Genomic DNA, 20,840 nt, shown 5'->3' with positions numbered 1-20,840 from the left:
GCAGCACGGCCCCGCTGGCTGAGAAGGGCTCACAGGGCAGGCTTCTCATCAATGGCACTGTCATTTGCCGGGCGCCAGCCGTGTGTGGGGGGCTCCCAGAGCTCTGCAAGGCAAGCGTCACCTTCTCCAAGTGACAAGTGAAGGCAGCCAGTCAAACTCCTCAAATACAGCCTCGGGGGACAACCTCACTGTAACCAGCCCCCTGGTACACATGGGGTTTAAGAACATTTTATGCACTGGTGTGGGAATCCCTATTTCTGGGTTCTAGTTCCTGTTCTGCTGGACGTTCGTTCTGCTGGGTCACTTACAGGGCTCTGTTCCTTCATTCAAATAGCCACATATTCGTTGACGGAGGAGTACAAGGCGAAGCCAAGCCTGCCCCAGGGTCAATAAAGGCAAAGATGAGAATCCTGTTGAAGAAATGGTGTATATTTGGGTGGTCTGGGTGTGTGCTATGCCACTCAGAACAACACTTCTTTGAAGAATGAAAATAGGAGGTATAGACGCCCCATGTCACAGCACCTTATGCTACTGCCCCAGATTTCCAACTCTGGCTACACATCTGAACCACCTACAAAATCCTAACACACAGTCATGCCCGGGTCGGCCGATTCTCATTCGAAATGTCTGCAATAAGTTCAGGCATCTGCTTTTTAAAAAGTTCCGGGAGAGAGGCGCTGGGGGGCTCAGTTGGTTGAGCATCTGACTTGGGCTCGGGTCATGATCTTCACGGTTCGTGAATTCAAGCCCTGCATCAGGTTCTCTGCTTGTCAGCATGGAGCCCGCTTTAGATCCTCTGTCACCCTCTCTCTCTGCCCCTCCGCACTCGCTCAAGTGCTCTCTCTTTCAAAAATAAATACAGACATTTTCAAAAAATTAAAAAACAAAACAAAAGTTCCCGGAGTGCTTCTGTTGCAGACGTTAATAGTAACCGACCTTAACAGCAACAGAAGACACAGAAAAAATGGGCTTCCTGCATGGGATTCCTAACAATACCTTACACACAGCAGGCATATAAATGTTTTCTGCTGGTAAAAAAAAAAAACATAAAAATGCATGGTGCTCAGTGCCAGGAGAGGAGGTCCTGCTAAGTCAAAGAACAAAAGAACACCCTCCTCGGAAGCACCTAAATAGGCGATAAACAAGTGCATGTATCTTCTACCAAATACGTTCAGTGAGTGTCCTGGCTTTCGAAAGGCAGCCCCACGTCATGATATGAAATAACAATTAACAGAAAAGACAGATCAGCCCTGTGATCAACTCTGCTGTGGACAAACCATCCTGACTAATTTCAGTCACTTGATCTTCATGAAACTCTTTGAGGAAGACCGAGCAGGCACTATTATACTCATCTCAGAGAAGCCTACTTAACTGGGAGGATTTTAGTATTTCCGATGCTACGTGAGAGAATCAGAGCCTAAAACACAGGCTCTGAAGAGTCCCACATTGATCGAACTGGCTGAAACGAACTGAACTACTTGCCCATGGATATCAACCCTCAGCTGCGTATGGTGATGGCTGAGTGGACTGTGGTTTGTCTAGCAGACATGGTGGCAATTCTAGAAAAAGGAAAAAAAAAAAAAGGAATGAAAGTAAAGTCACCACAGAAAAGGTGGGTGCCAACGAACACTCCCGAGAGAAGCTTCCGTTAATTCCATTTAGATTAACAAATATTTGCTGTGCCCGGTCAGGGCTAAATGCTGGGAATCCAGAAATGAAACAGACACGGTTCCTGCCTCCGAGTGACATTTACATTCCAAGGGGTCAGACAGACACAGGACAGTCACTGCAACGTGATGCAGCAGTTCCACGGTAGAGGGACATACAGGGTCCCGTGCGTGTAAACACGTATACACACGGATAGACACGGGTGGAACACCTGGCCCAGCCTGGGGCTTCACAGACATCTCTCTGGAAGAAACAAGACCAAACCGGGCCTCATGGGATCAGGAAACACAGAAAAGGGGAGCGGGCAGCAGGAGAGTAGGAAAATTACGTTACACACACCCCATGATGAACAGAGGAAGTTTGGTTTGCGTAAGTTGGTTTCGCAGAACTTGACCATCCCCGAGTGTACTAATAAATTCAAGCTTCAGAAACTGCAAAGTTAAGAACTGGACGCTGTGCCTAAAGTTGAGCCGCCGACCTATCAGTGAGTTCTCAGAACCTGAATGCTTACTAGTAAACCAATGGCACTCAATGTGTGCTATTTTAAATAAATAAATGATCCCTTCAACCTGAATGGTGCTCTACGGTTTTCAGACAGCTTGCCCCTGCATTTTTTTCACTTAATTCTTAAAATTCAATTCTTCTGATAAAAGAATCAAGATGGAGAAGAGGAATGATTTGTCTGTGGCCACACATCGAAGAAGGGGCAGAAGTGAACGGATGGGCTCCAGGCTCGGTGCCTTCTCTGCAGGGAGCCTGGACAGACCGCAGGGTGCCCTGACCTGCGGGGCTAAAAGCAGAGGACAAAGCCAGGCCAATGCAGATCTGCCTCAAAACCTCTGCTGGCGATGGTCTGGATGGGTACAGACCCTACTCCTGGCAAAGCCACGTTTATGAAGACGGAAGGATAGAAGACTTCCTATCTGCTCTTCCCTCGTTTTGAACTCATGTTCGAAGGTCACCAAGACCCCAAAGCTGTGCCGAGGCCTCGTTCTTTCTCACTTTGCACTCGGCAGGGCCTCGGCCCCAAACAGCGTTCTTCAGCGGCTCACCTGACATACCTGCCCACAAGAGCTCCGAAACTGCTCTCGTCCACACAGAGTGCTGAGGACAGGGAAATTCCAGCTCGGCGGGGCGGTCTGCTGAAGGAACAGGGTCACGGGCAAGAAGTGGCGACAGGGCCCAGCACAAATGTCTTTGCTGCCAGGGCCTGTATTGTTTGGCTGGGAGGCGTGGGCTTTTCTCAGAGAGAAGGAATGTCCAAAAGTATTTCAGACAGTAAGAGACATTCTGAGGCCAGCTACACAGCTCTCATATCAATGGGTAGGAGCGGGCGGCTCCTGCCAGCAATATACCAGCAAGTTTGTCAAAGCAGGATTATTCCCCTCCACCTCCCCGCCCTCCCCAGTATAAGAAAGACTGCAAATGATGTGCCTGGAGTTAGCCCTACAAACCTTAGGATGGGTCCTCCACGGCCCGCCGAGAGCCCTCGGGCCCCGCCCAGGGAAGCTCCAGCTGCTGCTACCTTCCTCTGCACATCTGGGGTACCAGGCTCTAAGCCCCCTAAGGAGGGCAGAAGACACAAAGGCTGCATTGTGCTGGAAATGCAGTGGCAGCAAAGACAGCCCAGCCAGCCAGAAATAACAGGCACACGGAGGAAATGTTTCTGAAACAACGCAAAGATTCCAAGGACAGATGATCTCAACCGTCCCTGGTCCTTTGCCCTTTCTTTTCGGTACGTGGCCCCATCCCACAGTCATGGGTTGCTGGGTCCCAACCCTTCCAGGGGTCCCTTCCTCCCCAGTGGCTCCAGTTTTGGGCCCCGGCGTCCCCACGAGCCACACAACGCCCCCTGGGGCTCCTCTGCATGCCTGGCTCTGTGCTGCGAGAGCGTGAGTGTGCTCTCCACCTGCACCGGGGGTACCACCAATCACAGGCACCTACTGAACACTTACAGCATGGGGAGTGTGGCCGATGAACTGAAATTTGTCATTTTATTAATTCTAATTAATGTTTCATCAGCCACGTGTGGCCAGTGACTATAGCAAAGGCAGCCCAGCTTCAGAAGCTCTCCCTCTACTGGGAATCAGGGAGGTGGCCTCTGGCTTCTGATCCACTGCACAGATCCCACCCACAGCTCTTATTACGTCATTCCTGGTTCCAGAACTTTCAACCACGTGACATTATCTGTAGAGTCCCAACAGGCTAGCTTTCTACGGTAGCTACAATTAGCCATTATAGGTTGCTAACCTCAACTTCATTCATCTGACACTCTCTGACCTCAAGGAGCTCATAAAACAAGTAGAAAAAGTGATTTATAATAAAAATGTTCTTGGGGCGCCTGAGTGGCTCAGTCGGTTAAGCATCCACCTTCGGCTCAGGTCATGATCTCACAGTTCGTGGGTTCGAGCCCTGCATTGGGCTTTGTGCTGATAGCTCAGAGCCTGGGGCCTGCTTCAGATCCTGTGTCTTCCTTTCTCTCTGCCCCTCCCTTGCTCATGCTCTGTCTCTGTCTCTTGATAATAAACATTAAAAAAAAAAAGTTCTTTGTATTACCGTGTACACGATTTTTCCCCTACTCCACGTATTCTCTGCTTTCTCTCTAGGCGGTCTTTTTCAACTCTTCTTCCCTGGTCTCTGTTTGTGGCCTTCTCTCTCTCCTGTCTGCCTCCCTACCTCGTGCCCACATGCCAGCGTTCACACCTTCTCCAGGAAGCCCTCCTTCACTGCACCGAGCTGCCNGGGGCCCGAACCCATGAACTGCGAGATCATGACCCAAGCGAAAGTCGGACGCTTAACCGACTAAGCCACCCAGGCGCCCCCCCTTTCAACATCTTATAGCAACTTCTCTCTCCTTGCAGGTGAGGAAGCTGAGGCTTAGAGGCTGAGTCACTCGTCCCAGGTCATGTACTTCGAAAGTGATAGGAACCTGACCCCTGGTTCCCAAACTGTGTTCCCAGGCACACTTACTAGTCACTTATGGTGAAGTTACCCTCATGCCCGTTTTTGAACTTTACAATGGGACTCAGGGGCCAGAGCAAATATAATTTTCTAAAGCTCCTTCCCTGCCTGACATAGAGTAACTCCTAAGTAAATGCTCATAAACTCACAGAGCTGGCTTCCTGGTCAGTCTCAAACCACAGCCTGACTTACTCACCTTGGTGACCTCGAGGCAGCTGGCACGCGGCGTGTCCCCCACCCACAGGATCAACCGGACACATAAGACTCACGACGCAAATGCTCCAAGTGGAGATACAGTCACCTGGTGGTCAGGTCCTCTTGGCCCCCAAGTGCCCCGACCAGTACAACCACCGGATTCTCCACAACAGCCTGAGGGTCTCGACAGCTAGGACGGTGACTTCTCCATCTCTGGGTCCCTGAGGGCCCAAAAGGCGGTGTGCACTCAAGGAATGTAATGCTGATACCGAACACCTGCGCTGAGTGTCGCATTAAGCAACTTATGCCTATCAACTAACCTAATCCTCAGGGTCTAAGTGTGAGGGACACAGAGGCTCAGAGAGGCTGAGCTGCTTGCCCACGGTCACGTGGCCAGGAAGTGGAGGTACCAGGGCAGGAAACCAGGAATAGGACTCTGAACCTCTACTGACTTGCCACCTCAGGAAAACAGCATGAGGAGGGGGCGTGGTGAGCAGGGCCAGGAAGGCGTCTACACAGGGGAGAGGTGGCTGCAGAGACAGGAGGCTGGTTACAGCCAGGAAAGCTGATCAGATGAGCAAATGTGTTCGGGACGACTGGGACCAGGTTGCTCGCAGTCAGAGCAGGGCGTCATCAGTACGGAGAGGGAGAAAACTGGAATGAACCCTTAGGTGCTAGATCAGAGCGGAAGGTTTGGGTCTGAACTCATGGTTCTCAACATTATTTAGATAGAAAAAGGGATGCAGGTGGCGTGCACGCATGCACATACTTACATGCATTCCCTAGTTCTGCCCACTGAGAGGGCCTGAGGGGGGCACATCTACCTCGGCTCATAAATTCCATCCTCCACTCAACAGAACCAGGGCTCCTTGGAGAAATGACCGGATACGGGGTACAGAAAGTACAGGATGGGGCCCAGAACATCTGGTGTCAGAGATCAAGGCAGTGCTGAAGGATGGCGGGGACATGTCAAGGGTCACGGGAGCCAGTGTGGATGTGACCCCAGTGGCCGAGTCAGGGATAATCTGAACTTTGAAGTCAATGACACAACCAATGGATTATAAACCATGGAATGAAACAAACATGAGTCCGTACAGATATAAACAGACAAGTTGATGGGGGATGGGATTCACATAATTTCCAAGTCCTCCCCCGAGAAATACCCCTTAGTGGTAAAGGGGGAAAGAATAACTGTTTAGTAAAGACGCCGCACAAAACTCATCTTGGTGCCCCAAGTGAACATCACCAGGAACCGGACAAAATGAAATCACGTGCCACCTGGCGGACATGGGAAGTGCACGGCATTGCTCCTGTAGTATCCTTGCCACAGAAACGCCACCCGAATCTAATCTCCAGGAAACACCATGCAAACCTAAACCGAGGGACACTCTACAAGATGAGGGGCCCATCCCCTTCAAAAGCGTCCCAGTCATAAGAGTCAAAGAAAGACGGAGGAAATGTCCCAGAATAAAGGAGTCTCAGACAGGACAGCTACGAGCCTCGTGCAGCCGTGAACTGGACCCTTCTGTTACCAAGGGGTTTACTGAGTCAAACGGCAGACCTTGAATGGGGTCTGGAGGACCAGACGGTGGTAACGTGCCAGGGTCAAGGGTCTGGTCTGTAGAGGGTCCTTGGCTGCACTCAAAGGGTGATGGGCATCATCAGGCTGCCAACTTTAGTCTCAAATGGTTCAGAAAAAAGCTCTTTGTGCTGTCGTTGCTCTAAGTTTCATAAACTTCCCTGCAAATTTCATATTGTTTCACAATCTAAAAAATTATTTCAAAAATTTGCACTTAACTGGATTTGGGGAACGTGCTACTTGTAATTATTCTTTGTAGGCAGGTGATAAGAGCACTTTTCAAAAATTTACTTTGAGAGAGAGAAAATGCAAGTGGGGGGAAGGGGGGTCAGAAAAAGAGAGGGCGAGAACTCCAAGCAGTGCCAGCGTCAGCGCCAGGCCCGAGGGGCCACCTGAGCCCCAGATAAAAGCTTTTAGGACCATTTTTTCAGTCATTGCCACCGGCATACTGCATGGCCTTCCTCTTTCACCTTCTGGAGACTTCTTCACACTCGCGGACGCAGATTTCTGTCTGCCTTGGGCGCCATTTCCCTCCCTGCGTTTTCCAGGATGGAGGCAGCCTTGCTTTGGGCACAAGGCAGTGGAGAGCGACAGGAAACTCCGCTCTTCCAGTTCCCCTTGGTCTGTGTGTGTCCAGAGTTTGACGGCCTCGTGCACACATAACCCTGACCCACGTAAAACCTAATTTTAGCATTTTCCTGCGGGAGACTGCACTTCTGAAACAGCGGGAGGCCAACCTGTCCGTTAGAGCCTTCCATTGTGAAAGGCACATGAAGTCAGGATGCTGAAGGCCTGCAGGATGTGACTCAGCATCCTGTTTTCAATGTTTGGGGCGGCCAGCAGCTCTGGCACCAAGCACGGCCGGTGACCTCACCTCTCCAGACCACAAATGCCCAGGTTAATTGGTGGGATGGGCCTGTAGCATCAGCTCCCTCTGTGGGCGTCAGGGCCAAATCTAAGGCGACCTGCTTATCCGCCCATCATGCTGGGTCTTCTTAGGAACACCCACAGGTGTCTGTCAGAAGAATTCTTCAGGGAGGAACTGACAGGCTGGTATTTTAAAGAATACCATGAATCAAGCAAACAATCTTGTTTCTCTTTGCTTTGACTACTAGGAAGCTCAAAGTCCGATCTGTAGCCACACTCCAGTAACCGTACCAATATTATGCCATGCATTCCACATACAAATCTCTTGGCTTCATCTTATTTTCCCCGACTTTCTCTACATCCCACTTTCCTCACTACTTTTAAATTAATTGTTTTCTATGAATTTTATTCCAAGGTGTTTCAAATCCCCTTTGGACAGAGCTACAGTAGGCACAGCATACACATACTGCCTCTGGAGAGTAAGGACTTTTTGGGGGGTTTATTTATTTTTTTTTTTAATATTTTTATTTATTTCTAGGAGAGAGAGAGAGAGAGAGACAGCGTGAGCAGGGGAGGGTCAGAGAGAGAGAGAGATACAGACTCTGAAATAGGCTTCAGGCTCTGAGCTGGCAGTCAGCACAGAGCCTGATGCGGGGCTTGAACCCACGAACCACGAGATCATGACCTAAGCGAAAGTCGGACGCTTAACCGACTAAGCCACCCAGGCGCCCCAGGACTTTTTGTTTTTTAATTTAGCAAAGACTTTCCAGCATTTAGCACAGAGCCCAATATACAGGCGCTAAATATACATGGCTGAGATGACAAATAAAGCAAATAACTCAGAAACTGTCTCTGCTACCAGGTTGCCTCTCAGAACATGCTCTTCCCTCCCACCCCACAGGATGGGGTCTAGAAAGGGGTGTCCAGGGCCCTAGAGAGCAGGCATCTTAGGGAGCCCTCTTGCTGCACACTTCAGTAGCCTCAACCCCAGGCTTAAAGAGCCACTCCCAAACTGCCACCTGCAAGACCAGACACAGACCAGGCCGGGCCTGGACATCTGGGAAGTGACAAGCGATATCCAGAGGCGGCAGCTAGCCTGGCCCTCTCCAAACCACATCCCTCCCGGGTGGGGATTTCGACTGGGCCCAGATTCGGGGAAGCACACCATGAGAACTCTTGTCACATGTGGGCCAAGCCTTGACTGGGAGTTACTCCTGCCAGGCCACGGGAGCCCCCAGCCGGGAGAGATCAGACATTTCCTAACTCCAAACAGCCACTTTCTTTAAAACAAAGACTTTTTAAAAATAACTTCAAAAGTATCCTTAAAAAAAAAAAAGAAAGAAAGAAAGACAAGTCTAAAAATAAAGGCACACAAGCCACGATGCTTCCCAGATAAAGGTCTGGTACAAGGTTCAGCAGAACTTGGGAGGGAAATCGGTCAAGGGTTACTGTTTCTCCGCTCAGAGTCCACTTGGTTGACCTTTTGGTCTTTTGTGGTGAAACTGGGCATCCACGGAGGGAAGAAGGTCAGGACAGCAGTTGGAAGGGCTGGCGCGCACTGCCGTCAAGGAAAATTACCACTAGGAAAAGAAAACAGTAACAACAACAAAACCAGCTACTACCACGTGCCGGTCAGTCTCAGCAAGGACTCCACGCGCACACAGCACAAGACCCTCCCTCAGCCTCTCAAGGGCTCTGAGAGTGAGAAGGACTTTTCCTCGGTTCAGGGAGGGCAGGCAGCTGGGTGGCAGGGCCCGAACCCCGACCCAGAGGCCCTGGGGGATCTCTGTCACTTCCATGGCCGCCTGCCATCTCCCTGGAATGCTGGGAGCACAGCAAGGCCGGCTGGCGAGCTTCCCCATCGGGCACCACCTCGGCCGCCGTGGGAGCTGTCACGGTGCTCACCCCATCTCCCCTGGGACTCACCGCCCGCCCCCTCCCCAGCCCGATGACTGCCCTGCCTTCAAAATGGCTCCTTCTGACTCTGATTAATCCTATTTTGATTAATCCTGTCTTCTTACCGGCCTTCCTTGAAGCAGAAGGACTTGTTTTGGACAGTTCTCTTAGTCTGAGGAATTTTCTAATAAGTTGTCCAAACCCCGAGGTCTGTGTAAAGCACCACGTGCAATGCCAGAGGCAGGCTCTGGAGGTGGGCGTCCTTTCCTCCTAGACTGCTCATGAGGACACGGCGTGGCTCGCCCAGGGCTCTGCTGAGGAGCGGGTGGGTCCATGCAAAGGCCCACTTTCTCCCGGAGGCCATGCCAGCGTTCTCCAGCTCAGGGTCGACCATAACTCTGACCTGGCTAGATGCCCCACAAATACCTGACCTTGCCCTCAGCGCTGGAATAAAGGAGAAAGCAGGCAGTCTGTTACAAACCTAGAGCAAACGATTAGAAGCACAGGGTGACACAGGACTAGGCTGGTGGGTCCTCAGACTCTCATTCTCGGATTCCGGGGCTGTACTCTAATCCTGACTCATCACTTTACCAAGGAGTGAGTGGAGGCCCAGAGATGTCTAGTGACCTGCCTCAGGTTGTACAGCAGATGACACATCTAAGGACAGAACCTAGGTTTTCTGACTCCCTCTCACAGCTTTGTGCCACTTACCATAAGGGTGGTCGCCGGCACTAGTGTCCACCACGAAGGAAGAGCTGGCTCGAGCCCTCACGGTGTGCGCATGCGCTCCCCAGTGCCTCAGTGCGTGGGGACAATGAGCCCAGGGCCCTGTGGCATTCTTCTGAAGTCTAAGTACTGGTTATTTCAAAAGTTTAATGAAATCTAGACTCAGAGCAAAATTTATTTTAAGTTAACCTTCATAATAAGTTTAATTAACTTTCAGCAGAATCAAATTACCTCTTTTTCTCCGTCCTCATTTGTTCCCTCTCTAGATGAGTTTTCTTTCTTTCTTTTTTTTTTTTTTTTAATGTTTTACTTATTTATTTTGAGAGAGAGAGTGAGCATGAGCAGGGAAGGGGGAGACGGAGAGGGAGGGAGAGAGAGACAGAGACAGAGAGACTCCCAAGCAGGCTCCATGCTGTCAGCACTGAGCCCAACACAGAGCTCGAATTCACAAACTGTGAGGTCATGACCTGAGCTGAAATCAAGTCAGATGCTTAACCTACTGGGCCACCCAGGCGCCTCTCGAGTTTTCAAACAGCAACAAAAAATTTAACACATACCGAAGGGCAAATTCTGAACTGAAAATCAAATGTGCCGACGCTCCAGGAGTAACCCCTGAGTTAAACTAAAGGGAACAGCAGGACAGTATAATGGTCACAGAATTTTAAAAGTTCGTGAACCCCAATGTTTAAAGCTGGGGGTCCATGAGAAGCTACTGCCTATTAAACAGGGGGTGGGGGTGGGGGCGACAGGAAAGGATGCACTGAACACAAAACCGCACGTCTCCTGTGAGGGACTGAGCAGAGCAGAAAGGGACATGGGTTTCTGAGTCACAGCGACCTGCATTCAAACCCCGTTCCCGGGTCCCCTGCCTTTTCCAAGGGCAGTTTCCTGGTTTCCTAAAGCGGAGGCGGCAGAGGCTGTGGCGACAACAAAACAAGGTCCGGTGCGCAGGGGTCCAAACCCAGTGCCTGCACCTGTTGGCCCCAGTAAACAGAAGCTGGTGTCCCCGGTGACTGCCCGGGAAGGGGGATACATCACTGCTCGCTCCAGGGCGGCTCGGGGGGTCCTGTGACTTGCTAAATAAAGCACACAGCTCATGGTGAGACCGCTAGGGTCCAAGCAGGAAGAAGGGCTGCAAAGCCATGGTCCCTCGGGGGGCGGGGGACTCCTTCCTCTCTGCCTCCTGGTGAGAGATCCGAACCATGGGCAGGGGGGCCCGCAGAGATGGCTCCTGAATTCGGGGGCAGAGGACAGGTTTTGAAGGCAGAGAAACAGGGAGCCTGAGGATCTTGGCTCTACCACTTTGTACCACGTGAAACTAGGCCAGTTAACGTCTCCAACGCGCACTCTCCAAATGGGAGATCGAAATGGCGCCTTCCTTGCAGAATATTTGCGAAGATTAAATGAAATAATGCGCAAAAGACAACCTGTGGAGTGGAGCACGTGGGAAGGTTGGCTTCCAGATCCTGTGTCCCTGCTTCTCTTTTCTCCTTTGCACTTACGAACACACTGGTAACGCACTAGCTCGGCTTGCTTTCTGCCTGTCTCCCCCATGAGTGTCGGCCACGAGGGCAGGGATCAGTCTTGTTCGCTGCTGTATTCCCAGCTCCTCGAACAGTGGTTGGTGCGTAGTAGGTGCCCAGTAAACATCCGTTGAATGAATGGCTTGTAAGCAGACAGGCTGGGACAGAGGGCTACTGAGGCTGACCTAACGGCGCCTATGCTGCCAAAGTTCAGGGGGAAATGGCAGAAAAATGTCTGTCCTTAGTATCCTGTATGTCACCTAAGAGCACTTTGGGCTCCTCCATGTGAAAAAGGACACAGGAAAGTCAACTTATGAGACGGTGATGGCCCATCGGGCACACACCAGGCGCTGGGAGGGTGGAAGCCAGGAGGGAAGGCCTTGAGCAACTGGACAAGGCTCAGGCAGGGCCTTGGGCTGCGGAGGCTCTGCTCTCCCACCATCTTGAAATTCTTAACTGTTTTTAACAAAGGCCTCCATGTTTTCATTCCATACTGGGCTCCACAAATTACGCAGGCACCTCTGCCAGAGGGGGAGCATTTATGTACTTAAGCAAACACACGATAAAGCAAGTTCCAAGTCCCGGGGAAATATAAAACAGAAAAACATAAGTGGGAAGGAAAAGGAAGAGCCATGAATCTCTTCCTACAGAAGCCCCCGAAAGAGAAGCAGGCAGAGGGCATTTGTGTAGCATCTACAACGGTGAAGAGGTTTGTGGAGTTATGACATTTAACTCTGACAACAATCCTACAAGCTGTGGACAACCAGGCCCACTGCCCAGTGAAGTGACAGATGACAGGGGTGGGAACCAGACCCAGGCCTGTCCCCGAGAGTCAAAGCTCATGGACAGAGATGCAGGTGGTATTTCAGAGGACAATCATCAAAGTGGAGGTGAATCCAAGAGATGCCAAGCCTGAAAGTGTGAACAAGTGCATGGGTGCCACGCGGTAAGGATGTGGCACTCGCTGGCATGGCGGTCGAACCCTGCGGGCTCACTGGTGCTCCTGGTCCCCTCCCGTGAGGACCCAACATCCCTCGGCCGGCATCACCTTGACATAATGCGCCCACAGCCTGAGACCGGTGGGCAGAATTCTGAGATGGCCCAAGATCCCAGCCCCTGAAGCAGGAGCCCTGCGTGAGCCCCCATCCTGAGTGTGGTGCGACCGGGTAACTGGAGGAGACAGCTGTTCCCGTAATTAGGTTATACTGTATGGCCAAGGTGACGGGGTGGCCCCTCCTGGGACTGCATTCCATTCCAAGACCCCATAGCGGCAGATTCTCCTGTCAGCCTTGAAGAAGCAAGCCACGGTGACCTTCTGCAGATTCAAGAAAGGGAATTCTGCCAAGGACCACGGAAGTGCAGAGGAGGATTCCCCTCGGAGGAGACGCCAGGCCCTGGTGGACCCCTTGGCTAAACTGTGCGAGACCCCAAGTAGAGGACCCAGCTAACGCACGCCCAGGTTCCCGACCCTGGTGACGTGAGATGAGAACGGGGAATTGTTTTGGACTGCCAGGTCTGGGGCAGCTTGTTACACTGATTCAGTGACCTGCTGCAGAGCCAGAATGTGGGGGGCACCTGAGGCCTCTCGGCAGGACTTAACCAGACAGACCATCAACAATGAAGTCCAGGCCAGGAAACCGTGGAGAAAGGCAGAGAGGAGCCCCAAAGGGTGGACGGGCATAAAAGATGGTGCACTGAACGGAGACAGGGAAGCTGCTCTGCGGAGCAAGGCCACGCCCACCCCCACCCCACCCGGGTGCTGTAGGGGAGGGAGGAAAGGTACACCCTACTCCGGATGGTTACAAGGAGAGTGGGGTCCTCTGGGGAGTTCCAGGCCAAAATCCAGCAGGGAAGAAAGCACGCAGTGAAAAGTAGGGGCGCAGGGAGCCCCGGACACCAGAGAAAACAGAGAAAACAAAGTCTCCTGCTGCCTTGGCCTGAACGTCTGCTTGGGTAGGCACGGAAAAAAAAAGGAAAAGAACTCTAATGAACATTTTCATACGCCTGGCTTGGAAACGCTGCATGGAAACAACAACAACAAAAAACATTCGCTCCCAATCCACCCTCTGGAAGCAACACAAGCATATCCTCTCCCCGGGGCCCCGCCTGGCACACAGGCACTTACGTCTCATGCCAGCCTGAGGCAGCTCCCAGGACAGCCAGGGAGCAAGGAGCCGCTGCCAGCAAAACCATCTGCTCACCAATTCCCACAGTCTGAGCGGCCCGGCCTCCAGAAGGCTCTTGCTGGAGGCCGGTGGCGGCCTGCACACGCCGAGGGCGGGGGATAGGACACAGAGAGCTGGGTCTGCGCTGCTCTGCGTCGGTCGGCTTCATTCTGGGCGCGGGGTGATCCACTCCCAAGCTGTTTCACGGGAGGCCTGCAGGGAACCCGTCTGAATCACGACAGATTCTGCAGACGGTGCCTTCCTATTTGCATCTTACGGGGACGCAGCTGGGTCACGGAGCATCCCCGGCGGTGGCCCTGAGGGGCCCCACGCGACACGGTGGACGCCACACCTGCAGGAAGTCAAGCCCTCTGAGTCTGGGCTGTGAACTAACACAGACACGAACGACAGCTCCCGAGAACCAAATGGAGCGATGGTCCCGGCACGAGCCTGGCTCTCTATGAGGAGCCCCACACCAGCTACTCCGTGACCCTGAAAGGTCATGGTTGTACGTATCTCACGGATGGAACAAAAGAGACCCGCAGAGGTGTAGTAAAGGCGCAGAGGTATAGGAGCTTGGCTAGTAGGGCAGGACCCAGAGCCCGAGCCTCCGTCTGCCTGACTCCAACCCCCACGCTGTGTCCTCTACACCTCGCTCCTGCTCATACAGGTGAGGCATCGACTGCAGAGTCAAAGCAAAGCGAATGTACTTAAACTGCTGAAATGCACGCACAGGCCCAGAACGAAGGCCCTGTCCCTAAGGCAAGCGGCACCTACAGCGAGGGATGACACAAAAGCACAGGCACCTGCAACGCAGGCCACGGGTGCCACCTGCCGAAGTAGTGGAAGTCACACATGTCGGGGGTGGGAGCATGGAGCTGGCTGTGAGGACTGTGGCCAACAGAAAACAGAACTGGCTTCAAGAAGGAGCATGGCCAGGGAGTGGGACAGACACAGCACGTGCGAGCAGGGGTGGGAGGCAGGGGCAGCAATGGAGGGTGAAGGTGGAGCGCAGCAGAGGCAGGACCAGAGCGAGCAGCCCAGGCGTGCTTCGAGATAGTGTCCGGCTGACGGCAGGGATGCAAGCCCGAGGGAGGAGCGCGGGAGGGGCCTGATCTCAGCTCTTGTCGCGATCTCACGGTTGGTAGGATCGAGCCGCACATCAGGCTCTGCGCTGAGAGTGCGGAGCCTGCTTGGGATTCTCTATCCCCCCCCATCTCTGCCTTTCCCCTCCTCACACTCTCTTTCTCTCAAAATAATTAAATAAACATTAAAAAAAAAAAAAGCAAGCAGGATGGAGTCGTCAGCCTGAAAACAGGGAGTAAAGTCAAGGTGGGGGAAGGGTGACCCAGAAGGGACCAGGGAGGACAAGGTCAGAGCCCAGGTCCCTGGCTCCAGGCCAGGGTCTCCCCTGGCTCACGAGGGTGCGGTAGGGGCCCTGCCGGTAACAGTGGGGAGGGATTCCCGCGGTCAGCAGACATCCAGGGGGACAGTCCCGCGTCAGCTGGGCTTCCCGGTCCCGGTCCTGGCACTGCCTTCCACCCCTCAGTAACTTCAGGCAGGCTCCCTCACCTGGACGGCTGGGACAGGGGACTCCACTGAACCATGACACTGCTCTCCAGACAGGCAGCTCCTCAGGACCAACTCAGGGGCCTCGCGTCAAATATAGTACTGGCTGCATGCAGCCCTGCGCCTCCAGCCCCTCCCCTGTAAACCGGGAAAAGCCCCTCGCTGGCACTGGCCGCTGAGAGGATTAAGTACCACAAAGTGCAGCACGGCCTTCCCTTCCCTCTGTGAGGGCGTCTCCAGCTCCAAGCCGAACACAGAAAGGGTCTTCTATGGGCCACCAGGGAACACACGTTTTCATATCACCTCTACTTGTGAGTTCTTGTTTTTTAAATATATATATATTTTAATGTCTTTTATTTTGAGAGACACAGACAGAGAGCGAGCGAGGGAGGGGCAGAGAGAGAGGGAGACACAGAAACTGAAGCAGGCTCCAGGCTCTGAGCTGTCAGCACAGAGCCCGATGTGGGGCTCGACCTTATGAACTGTGAGATCATGACCTGAGCCGAAGTCGGACGCTCAACCTACTGAGCCACCCAGGTGCTCCTACTTGTGAGTTCTTCTTAAGTGACATAATTCAAAACACTATGCTGTCTGCTAATTAAGGGCACTTTGGAAAAAACAATAGTTCTTTGCCCGCAAAGACAATCTAAGTGAGAGAGCTAAATATTTTCTCCAGGGGGAGAGCCCTGAAAGAAAGGCGGGGGGCGGTGGTGGAAGAGATTCCAGCTCCAGGGAGGCTGGGGGCACAGCGAGGCTGGGGGCAGGAGATGCACCTGCAGAGGCGGCAGGCCCCCCTCCAGCACTTCCTCCCCCAGGAAACCCCCCAAGGGTGACTTCCACTTCTTCCCCACTTCGCCTCCGCAGAAGAGAGCCAAGCAAGAGTCTGATCCACAGCACGGCCCATTACTGCCCCCAGTTGGGAGTCTGGCTGATTCTAGCCTCCGAGCCCTGACCTAGACCCTGAGCAGCCAAACACCCCAAACAACTCAAGGGACAGTAAATCTGTCATCGTCCCCCAGGGGAACATTAAAACAAGGATCTGGCCATTGAAATAAGACCTCTCTAGTTTTTGGAGGCTATTATTTCCCTCTACGTCTGATCCTGAGAATGCAAGTATTTTCTCTCCCTTCTCTCAAAGACATAGAACCTTCAAAGACAGGTTACGCATGTTTCTAACACTTCTGCATGTGAGCTTAACCAGAATATCCCGCTCTCTGAAATGAACGGTGGACCCCAGTTTCTGAACACACATTCCCCTCTCCAATTAGATGTCCTCCTCCTCACGAGATGAAACATTTTTTTTTAAAGAATAATATCCTTGAAGCTCTATTTTCTTTTTTAGGCTCTAAGAGAGTTTCAGACGGGTGCCTTAGCCTTGAATACATTATATACTAAGAGCACATTATAGAAGGGAGTGCTAAATCTTCTGTAAACGCAACACCCAAAAGAAGGCCTGCGTGTTTGGCAAGGAAAGACAAAAATGCTTTTGGGGTCTACCAGTGAATACAGCAGCTGGGGGCTACAGCTTGAGGAATTTTTTAAGAAGAGTGTACTGAAAGGGGCACCTGGGTGGCTCAGTCGGTTAAGCATCCGACTCAGGTTCAGGTCATCACCTCAGGGTTTGTGGGTTCAAGCCCCGCGTCGGGCTCTGTGCTGACAGCTCAGAGACTGGGGCCTGTTTCAGATTCCGTGTCTCCCTCTCTCTCTCTGCCCCTTCCCCACTCACACTCTGTCTGTCTCTCTCTGTCTCAAAAATAAACATTTAAAAAAAAAAAAAAAGGTGTATTGAAAGATTTCTCACAAGCACCAAAAAATCCACTTGAATTAAACTTAGGGGGTAGGATGCCTGTTTCAAATCAGCAATGTGCTTACCTCAGAAGAATGCCTTATCAAAAGCAGGATGGAAAAGTGAGAACATTATGATGATTACTTTTTTCAAAGGCAGAGGTAAAATCTAGAAGCAAGTTCCAGAGATGCTCATAATGGTAAAGCAAGAAGGGCAGTGGGATTCTGTCAATGATGCTTTCTTTTCTAAACGTCAGGCGACATTATGAGAGCTGTTTATAGTGAAATACATATACAAATGTTAAAGCACTACCTCTGTCCATGCTTTGGGTATAATTTTTAAAGCGCTACTGAAAAAACCTGGTGTGTTTTTTTCCCAGGTTCTCCCCTTCGGAAAGGCACCAGAGCAGTTAGCCTGCTTGGAAGGAAGACTTAGGAATGAAAATTCAGTCTGCTTACCTGAGGTTTACCTTTCGATCTTCATCACTGCCGGCCTCCAGCTGCAGAGAAAGAAAGAGAACGTCACCTTACAGACACCACCAGCAAATGAGCCGCAGACACGAGTCTCACATTTTCTGCTCTGATGTCTGGAAAAGATACAGATGTCCAGGAAACCTGGCTATTTCTACATGGTCGCACCCTTTCCTCGGCAAGCCCACTCTGCGGTCCCTCCGAGTCATTTCCACGGAGGAATTTCCAGGCTTCCCAACAGTTACCCACATTCCTTCCACCCTGTCATGCCTTGATTCCTGTTGACTGGACATTCCTATTTGGCGCTGCTCAACATGCTCTTCTCAACTTTCTAGGCTTCTTTTGGATCTCACCCTGTTTTTTACAGGGTGGGGGGCTATGTCTTAAGAGCATCTATTTCCTCCTTCAAGCCAGGTCATAGCTGAGTGACCAACACCATTTTAGGCCTCAACACATGGGTTTAAAAATAAAAGGGAAAGAAAAGATAAAGAAAAACCATTCGAGGCAAGTCTTTCACGATGGAAGGTGGCCAGGAGCAGCCCGTCTGTCGGTGGGTCTCAAAAGCTCTTGGTGCTTCTCAAAGGCTTAAATGTTGAATATAAAACTTTCTAGGCTACTGGTTTATTTATATAAATGAAAGAAATGGACGTTTGATATTTTCTAGAAGTTTAAAGGCCCAGAGGGTTCGAATCTAAAAGTAATTAGGACTTAAGCCCCGATTGCCATGTCTCCCTTTTTTGCTTTCAAGGAGAAAACCGAAATAACACCCCCACCCCACCCCCTAACAACTCTGCACCACTGGGACCTGGCATGTTTGTTACGTTACACAGAGGAGCCCACTGACTAGGAAAGAGAAACCCGGAAAGCAGTGATGGCCCAGGAGAGATGCAAGGCTGACCGAGGGCAGGGACCAGGCAGGCAGAAGCCAGAGGTGATGGGAAAAGAGTACAGAGCTCACAGGAGAAAGGGGCTGGAGTCGCAAGGGACGCACAGCAGAGGTGGCAGTTCCAACAAAGAAGGAGAAACACACCAGAGAGTCCTGGAGTCCCTAAGCTTCATTACGATCCCGTATGTACATATCAGGCCGCAGTGGGCACTGGTGGCCAATTAGTTCCCACGCTCCCTACCCTTCTGGAAAAGTCAGGCAAGCCTTCACTGACCACAGGGCCAGGAGCTTCCGTCCCCAAGCCAAGCATAAACAACTCACACAACAACAACAGCACAAACTTAGAAGAGAGTGTTGGGTCTGACTCAATGGTCCCCAACTGGGGACATTTTTTCTCAATAGGGAACACCAGGCAATGTCCGGAGCCTTTTCTGAGAAGATGCTGCTGGCATCTAGTGGGTGGAGGACCAGATGACGCTAAATATGCCACGATGCACAACACATCGAATCTTCTGGCCCCAACGTCAGCAGTGCCAAGATTGAGAAACCCTGATCCAACGCCCCGCCCCACCCCACCCCCAAGAAAAAGAGACTGGAGATCGGCCCACAAAAATTAGTCACCTTGAAGCTTGTCAAAAACAACAATGTCACAATCCGTTCCTGAAAGTTATTGATTTATCTGCTGTTGTGCTTTCTGCTTATTCGCACAAAGGAATGAGATAAGGCTGACAGTAAAAAATGACATAAATGGGAGAACTGAAGATGAGGAGGGAGGGGGAAAAATTAAGAGAGGAGGGCTGCTGTGCTGGTCAGGCTGAGTTCCCCGTTCCCACGCTGAACAGGCTGAGTCAGGAACCAGCCGCTCGGAGAGCCTCTGACTCAGAGGAGGAGCTGCATTTTGAGCAGGAAGGGAAGTGATTTAGGGGTATAGACCTCAAAGCCACTTCATTCTCGGTCGCTCTCTGGGATTCCCGGGAGTGAAATGAAGGCGGTGTAAGGTCAGTTATTCCAGAGAAGAAAGCTGTATGTGCCCAAGGACGCATGTGAAAAGGATGGCCAGCCCTTTCGCAGGAGCTGAGGCTGAAGGAATGTCAGAGCAGGGGCCCAGGCGGCCTGGACCTGCGTCTCCTGACCCCATGTGCCCATGCCTGTGCAGATCGCCTCGTTTCTTCACACCTCACTCCATCTAGAAGAAAGCCCGGCCTTCCAGGGAACACCCCCACCTCGGCTAGTTCACTGGGCAGTTAATGCTGCTGCTCTGCTGATGGTAAATAAAAAGTGGCTAAGGGGTTTATTCTCAAGTTTGCTGGGTCATCGGCACTTAGTAAAACTAATGCTCTCTATGACAGTTTTAAATGTCTAGTGGAGATGACCCAAATGACCCACATGTGATCGGCCCACACAGTGGAATATTATTTGGCAACCAAAAAGGAGTGAAGTATTGCCCCCTGCCACAACATGGCTGAACCTTGCGGACATCATGATAAGTAACAGAAGCCAGACACAAAAGGTCACCTTATTGTATGATTCTACTCATATGAAATGTCCAGAACAGGCCAATCTATGAAGACAGCACAACTATTAGTGGGAACCCAGAGGCTGTGGAGAGCAGGGTAAGGCGGGGGGGTGGGGGGAGGAGCTGCAGGTGATGGCAAAGGGGTGTGGGGGTTCTTTTGGGGAGTGCTGAAAACTGCTGGCCCAAGATGATGGTGATGGTCATGCAACCCTGTGAATATACTAAAAGGCACTGAATCGTACATTCTGGAATAGTGAGGTGATGATACAGGACTTACATCTCAGCTAAAAGATAACGTAAAATGTAAAACCTGTTGTCTTGGGGGCACCCAGTTGGCTTGGTCAGTTAAGTGTCCAACTCTTGATTTAGGCTCATGGCATGATCTCACGATTCGCGGGTTCAAGCCCCGCACTAACAAGCGCAAAGCCTGCTTGGGATTCTCTCTCTCCCTCTCTCTAAACAAATAAAATTAAATACATAAAATTAATAATAAATAACAAATAAATAACATTAAAAACAAAAACCCAAAGAACAAAACTGTGTCTCAGACAGGAATAGATCAGGACTAGGATCCAAGGCTGACAGGCCCTCCGTACAATCCCTTACGGAAGCCGAACCCTTCCCTCACCTCACAGTTTTTGAGAAGGGAATGTGAGATGAAGTGCTTGGAAGTACTCTGTGAACTGCAAGACGGCAGGAATCGTGATGATGGAGGAGAACAGATGTCTGTGCGGGGAGGAGAGAAGCCACTGCTGCCTGAATTCTCAGTGACACGCAACCGGCCACCCATGTTCTTTTCCCTGCGGGCGACTTGCAGAATCCTGTCTGCAGACAAGGGAGCTCGTCAATGGCCTCTCCTGGAGAAGAAGGGGCTGTGCGTCGGGGTCCAGTCTTACACCCTCTCTGAAAATGTTCCCACTGCTCCTGGTGAGACAGGCTGAAGGGCCACCTGGCCCCTGCACCCAGACTAGTTCCTCTTCTGTCCTGTCTCTCACAGACACATACAAACCTTTCCGTGTAGTCAGTCAGTTTC

The 20,840-nt window shown here is 51.6% G+C and overlaps 1 protein-coding gene across 3 annotated transcripts in view; it reads right to left on the bottom strand.

Annotated features, from left to right (window-relative positions):
- SSH1 (slingshot protein phosphatase 1) overlaps nt 1-20,448 on the bottom strand; it is a 55,601-nt gene extending 35,153 nt beyond the window's left edge. For 2 of the 3 annotated variants that reach the window (XM_077765964.1, XM_077765966.1), the window contains exon 1: nt 13,541-13,793. In XM_077765964.1, coding sequence (XP_077622090.1) covers nt 13,541-13,749 — 209 coding nt within the window. In that variant the 5' untranslated portion in view covers nt 13,750-13,793. Of the gene's footprint in view, nt 1-13,540; nt 13,794-17,393; nt 17,435-20,435 lie in introns of those variants that run through there. The other variant, XM_077765967.1, reaches the window with a different exon arrangement.
- Nucleotides 20,449-20,840: the final 392 nt, after the last annotated feature.

Source organism: Crocuta crocuta, unplaced genomic scaffold (genome assembly GCF_008692635.1).
Source record: "Crocuta crocuta isolate KB4526 unplaced genomic scaffold, BGI_CrCroc_1.0 scaffold339, whole genome shotgun sequence".
NCBI lineage: Eukaryota > Metazoa > Chordata > Mammalia > Carnivora > Hyaenidae > Crocuta > Crocuta crocuta.
The sequence above is the reverse complement of the archived record's forward strand: the minus strand, read 5'-3'. Positions and strand labels throughout refer to the sequence as shown.